This window comes from Galeopterus variegatus, unplaced genomic scaffold (assembly GCF_000696425.1).
Source record: "Galeopterus variegatus unplaced genomic scaffold, G_variegatus-3.0.2 Scaffold1075, whole genome shotgun sequence".
Lineage (NCBI taxonomy): Eukaryota > Metazoa > Chordata > Mammalia > Dermoptera > Cynocephalidae > Galeopterus > Galeopterus variegatus.
In genome coordinates this window covers 92,392-98,530 of record NW_007727186.1, presented here as the reverse complement: position 1 = coordinate 98,530, position 6,139 = coordinate 92,392, and the positions used below count along the sequence as shown (strand labels likewise).

The 6,139-nt window shown below is 47.3% G+C and overlaps 1 protein-coding gene across 4 annotated transcripts in view; it reads left to right on the top strand.

The window, feature by feature from the left end:
- EP400 (E1A binding protein p400) overlaps nucleotides 1-6,139 on the top strand; it is a 102,708-nt gene that overhangs the window by 42,037 nt on the left and 54,532 nt on the right. For all 4 annotated transcript variants that reach the window (XM_008574617.1, XM_008574615.1, XM_008574616.1 and 1 more), the window contains exons 15-18: nucleotides 1,573-1,709; nucleotides 3,310-3,479; nucleotides 3,805-3,979; nucleotides 4,089-4,225. In XM_008574617.1, the coding sequence (XP_008572839.1) occupies nucleotides 1,573-1,709; nucleotides 3,310-3,479; nucleotides 3,805-3,979; nucleotides 4,089-4,225 (619 nt within the window). The remainder of the gene's footprint in view (nucleotides 1-1,572; nucleotides 1,710-3,309; nucleotides 3,480-3,804; nucleotides 3,980-4,088; nucleotides 4,226-6,139) is intronic.

The following is a 6,139-nucleotide window of genomic DNA, read 5'->3' as shown; positions in this document are numbered from 1 at the left end:
CGGCGGTAGCGCCACCGCGCTCCCAAGCGGCGCACTGTAGCAGTGCACCACCGGGCCGGCCCTGTTTCTGTTTTTGACTCAGTATTGCGATTTTTTTTTTTTTTAAAAGATGACCAATAAAGGGATCTCAACCCTTGACTTGGTGTTATTGGCACCACGCTCTCCCAAGTGAGCCACAGGCCGGCCGTAGTATTGTAATATTTTAAACGTAATACTTCAAAACAGATTTAATATAGTTACTTCAAGATTGAAAAACCACCTTGCCTTACTATTTTATTATTTAAGTGAAAAAAGTGATTTAAGTGAAAGAAGTGTTTATTACTATGTATACAATAGTAAAAAATTGGAATTAGCCTCTTGTAAAGATAGGGGATTTTATTTCATTAATTAGACAAGTGAATGAGTGAGTCAGTTATTCATTCCTCAGGTCTTTATCTGGGGACTGCCCTGACCAGGCATGTTTCTAGGCCCTGCATGTGCAGCAGGCCCTCAGGACACCTGCACCAGCACAGAGGACGGGTACACCTGCAGCCTGGAAAGGGGGAGCAGCATGGTTAACGAGGCATCTCCCATAACCTGATGGAATGGGAGGGCCGGGGACAACTGGAGTGGAGGGTCTCAAGGAGATGGGGCAGTGGGTGTGGGGACTGCAGGTGCCACTGGCATGTTGAGGATATGTCTTTGCCTTGGCACGAGGTGGCTGTTAGTGCAGGTCTCTGGGGGTCGGGGGGAGTGCTCTATCTGACTCTGCACTGGGAAAGACCGCAGAGGCCAGAGGGAATATGGTTCCATTAGCCGTCCAGTGAGAGAGGTGATGGTTGTGCTCTAGGGGAGCAGACCTGCACACACTGGGAAAGAAGCTGGCAGAGTGTGCTGGACGCTGGGGCTCAGGTCCTCTGGAGTGAGTGTGTGCGCTCCATCTGCATGCTGTCTTCAGTTTCTGAAAGTTGTTTGTTGTTCTTCCCCAGGCTCCCAGTGGGGCCTACTCTGGTTCTGAATAAAAACGGATGTTATTCAGTGGCCAATCATTCGACAGGTGTTGGTGGAGTGCCTCCTCTGGGCCAGGCAGCACACCCCTGTGGCGGAGCAGCAGGAGCTGGAGAAACCTGTCCAAACTCTGGGCTGTTGGGGGATGCACTGCACATCTGAATCTTCTAAGCAAGCTTCCCCCCAACCCCTGCCTGCCACCATCTCCTTAACTGTGTGTCTGTCCACTTGTTATACGTGTCTGGTCAAATGCACTGCTAGATGCCTGGGCTTGAGAGATTATTATTATTATTTATTTTTTTATTTTTTTATTTTTTTGTCTTTTTTCCGTGTCCGGCAACGGATTGCAACCCTCAGTGTTGCCCCCGTACCGGACCGGGGACCGGCAACGGGATCGCAAGCCTCGGCATTGCTCCCGCGCCTCGCTCAGCCAGTGAGCGGGAGCCGGTCTGTACGTGGGATCCGAACCCTCGGACGGGAGCGCTGCCGCGCTTCCCAAGCGGGCGCACTATCCAGTGCGCCACCGGGCCGGCCCTTGAGAGATTATTTTAAAGTGGAAAATTAATGTGTCTTTTTTCTTTGTAGGTAATTGGGGCCCCCATCTTGTTGTCGTGAGAAGTTGTAACATACTCAAGTGGGAACTTGAATTGAAACGTTGGTGTCCTGGGCTCAAAACCCTCTCGTATGTTGGCAGCCACAGAGAACTCAAAGCAAAGAGACAGGTATTTTTTTAAACCTAAAATGAAACTAAACAGAAAACCTTCTTAATTTTTACAGAAGACAAATTTCAAAATGTGGGGACATGCTTATTAATGTAATTATTAGGAATCACTTATTCGTGAGATACCATACCTTCACGTTGTTCCTAGACTTTTAATCTGTTGAAAGCATAGATGACACTCAGTCAACCTGGTTGTTCCTGGCAATGAGGGCCATAGGCCCACCTGTATGCAGGGCTCAATTTCACTCTTTCCCAGAAAGTGAGGGAATTTCTTTCCAGAGCTAAAGTATTCTCTGGAGACCCTACAGTCCTTTTTACCTACAAGCCCCATTGATTTTCACAAGCTTAAACAAGAAATTCTGAATTATAAATTCATGAAATAATTTCCATTCACACGTTTATAGTTTGGTTCCAGGACCTGCCACCCATTCCATGGATACCAGGTCCCACAGTTGGCCCTACATAACCTTCTATATGAAAACTTGGCCCTCCATATTTACAGGTTCTGCATCCTGGAAATACTGCATTTTGATCTGCGGTTGGTGTAATCCATACATGCAGAACCTGCAGATGTGGAGGGCCGACTGTATTAAGAATATTTGTAACATATAGATAGGTTTCTGGAACAAATTTGGACTTTTTTTTCTTTTAGTCATCTGATAATTTCTAGTGTTAGGTCCTAAGTAAATGTATATTGATCACAATTTTTCATCGAATATAATATTTGGCTCATCATTAGGTATCATTGTATGGAGTAGTATCTAGTGAAAAAGTAAGTACCTTGAGATATGTTTTCCTTTTTATTTTCTGTCTTAGTCTATTTGTGCTGCTGTAGCAAAATACCACAGACTGAGTAATTTACAAACAGTGGAAATTTATTTCTCATGGTCCCAGAGGCTGGAAGTCCAGGTCAAGGCACCGACAGGTTCAGTGTCTGGTGAGGGCCCAGTATCTACTTCCAAGATGGGCCTTGTTGCTACATCCATGCAAGGAAGGAATGCTGCATTTTCATGTGGTGGAGAAGGAATGGAAGAGGAAAAGGGCCTATGCTATTATTCCCTCCAGTCTTTTCATAAGGCACTCACCCTTCCATGAGAGAAGAGAAATCCCCACCTCTTATTATTACCATAAAGCTGATTAGGTTTCAACATGAATTTTGGAGGGGTCACATTCTAACCATAGTACTATCTCTAGTATTAATTTGTTTTTAAAAAACTTATCATGCAGTTAGTGGCAACTTAGATACTCACATTTCTTACCATCTTTTGAGTATATTTTTCTCTTGTTCTGATTATATACTGTAAAAGCTTGTCCCAATTCAGAATCCTCTATGATAATCTCTTTCCAAAATGATGGTTGTTGATGCCTTTAAAGCAGCTTCTTAATTTTTCAGCAAAAGTGCTTTAGACTCCTAGAGGAAAAGATAAAAATACAAAGTTGGCTATTTTCTGTGCAGTACTAGAAAGCTGTTAAGAAAAATGAGTAAAGTTATGGGTGGGCATTTTAACTTGGTGGTGAAAGCTTTGGGAAGTATTCTGAAGATGACTGGTTGCGAAAGACAAGGAATAGGAAGACAATGGCATCCCCTTTCTCTGCTGCAGGAATGGGCTGAGCCCAACAGCTGCCACATCTGCGTCACGTCCTACAAGCAGTTCTTCCGGGGCTATGCCTCCTTCTCTCGGGTGCGCTGGAAATGCCTGGTCATTGATGAGATGCAGCGTGTAAAGGGCCTGACCGAGCGGCACTGGGAGGCAGTTTTCACCCTGCAGAGGTCTGACCTGTCCCTCAAGTACTGTGTGCTGTCCCCTCATCACTGAGTGTTCTTTATTGTTATTGACATAAAGAACGGATTTTTTTGAAGAAGTTTAGATAGTTGTAGACACACAGAAATTGCCTTTTAGCTACAAAGAATTTACCCTTCACCTTTATCATAGCAGGAAGGGCTAAAGACCCAAGAAGTTGATTCAGTTGGTCCATTCCTTCAGGGCAGGTGTACATTTATGTTAACTGCATAAAATCCGTGGTCAGGAAAACAGTTCTGCATCCAGCTTTATGTACTTTAGAATGTCAGGTGTTCTCTCTCATTGTCGTTGCAGCCAGCAGCGTCTGCTTCTGATTGATGCGCCACTGCACAACACCTTCCTGGAGCTCTGGACCATGGTACATTTTCTCATTCCGGGGATTTCCAGGCCCTACCTGAGCTTCCCGCTGAAAGCCCCCAGTGATGAAAACCAGGACTACTATCATAAAGTGGTCATAAGATTGCATAGGGTGCGTTTGGTTTAATCATTTTAGCTAATTAATTAAAAATGCATATGCCTTACTGTAAATGTGTGTGGCAACATTTTTGGAAAGGAAATGATAGTTATGTTTGTTTCAGGTGACACAGCCATTTATTTTGAGGAGAACTAAACGAGATGTGGAAAAGCAGCTGACAAAGAAATATGAGCATGTTTTGAAGTGTCGCCTTTCTAATCGACAGAAAGCTTTATATGAGGATGTTATTCTGCAACCTGGGTGAGTGTTGGGTCCTGGCATGGGCCTTGTTCACCCTCTGTGGCTATTAGGAGTGGAGACCCTCTCTGTGACCTCAGTAGAAGGTTCCTTTCTGTAGATCGGAGTTTGGAGCTGGAGGCTGAAGTGCTGTCCATGCCCTGTGGGCCTTGCAGTCTCTTGGATGTTTCCATTTCTCTCCGGCTCCTTCTGCCCCTCCTTCTCCTGGACTGTCCTTCTGGCCCCTCCCCCCTCTGAACCCATCCTTCTAACCCCTCCCCCCTCTGAACCCCTCCTTTTGGCACGTCCCTACTCTGGATTCATGCTTCTGGCCCCTCCCTCTTTAAACCTCCTCCACTTGCTGTCTCAGGAGGTCTGCACTATGTAGCATGATGTTTGTTCCTGCTGTCTTTATCGTCTGGATTAGTCTTGCGGTATTTTAGTTTAGATACATCCAGGAGAGATTAGCATTGGCCAGCTTGTCTTTTCACAGCCAGTCAGAGGACCTGGGATTTGCGGTCAGCTTGGCCTGGGCAGGAGGGTGGCTTGCTGTGTGTCTGTGAGCAGGAACAAGTGCTCAGTGAGAAGGTCATAGAACCAAGTGCTCCACACCCTGCAGTCGCCTTTCTCCAGGACTCCCCTCTGGCCAGGGCCATGCTGGTGGGTAGTAGCCGTGCCTATGTGCAGACACAGTGTTGGGTTCACCTTGAAACTCTCTGTGGTCCGTCCTCTCACATGGCTGTTTTAGTTCTTTCTATCAGGCTCTCTATTTTCCTGATTTTAGATTAGAGAAAACAAACACAGAAAATGTGAAGATGAAGTTTTGAAGTATTTTAAATTTATTTGTACTCAGTAATTACACCCTACTCGTGTCTACCCGTAGGTAGGTGAGAACAATTACACATAGTGTGTTTACTGGTCTGACCCCAGATGTCACCTCAGCAGCCTTCACTGGTCCCTGTGTGTCTGTGTCAGAGACTGCCACACTCCTTGCCTGGCTCTCCTGTGCCCACACCTGTGGGAAAAGGCAGAGGCACATGGCAGAACAGATCTGAGGTTGTGGTGTGAGCACTTGCCTCCACCATGGGGCAGGGATGGCAACTGGGGGCGAGGCCTGGCCCCTCCACCACCCGTGGTGTGACCTGGTTGGTCTAGCCTCGCTGTACTTTATTACTTGGCTGCAGCCTGGGGATTACATGGGCATGCATGTAAAGTTCTCTCAGCAGCTCCTGCATCCAGGAAGGCTTCAAGAAATGGTTTTGCTCTCAGTGCAGCATGCTTTAAAGGCTTATGATTGGAAAATCTAGGATGCAACATAAGTGAGTGTGACTACTCACTTGTAGGATTTCTCAGATAGTCCTCGACAAGCTGCATTGATAACTCAACAGTCAACATTTTTTTTTTTTTTTTTCCTTCCTTTTTGTCTTTTTTTACTGACCGGTAACGGGATCGCAACCCTCGGTGTCGCACCCGTACCGGGGACTGGCAATGGGATCGCAACCCTCGGTGTCGCACCCGTACCGGGGACTGGCAATGGGATCGCAACCCTCAGTGTTGTGCCCGCACTGCGCTCAGGCAGTGAGCAGGAACCGGTCTCCACATGGGATCCGAACCCTCGGCGGGAGTGCCGCCGCGCTTCCAAAGCGGCGCATGATCCAGTGTGCCACCAGGCTGGCCCAACAATCAACATGTTTAATCAAGAAAAGGAGGAGTTGAAAACCACATTGCCTCGGGACAGCCCGGTGGCGCACTGGATCGTGCGCCGCTTTGGAAGCGCGGCGGCACTCCCGCCGAGGGTTCGGATCCCATGTGGAGACCGGTTCCTGCTCACTGCCTGAGCGCAGTGCGGGCACAACACTGAGGGTTGCGATCCCATTGCCAGTCCCCGGTACGGGTGCGACACCGAGGGTTGCGATCCCGTTACCGGTCAGTAAAAAA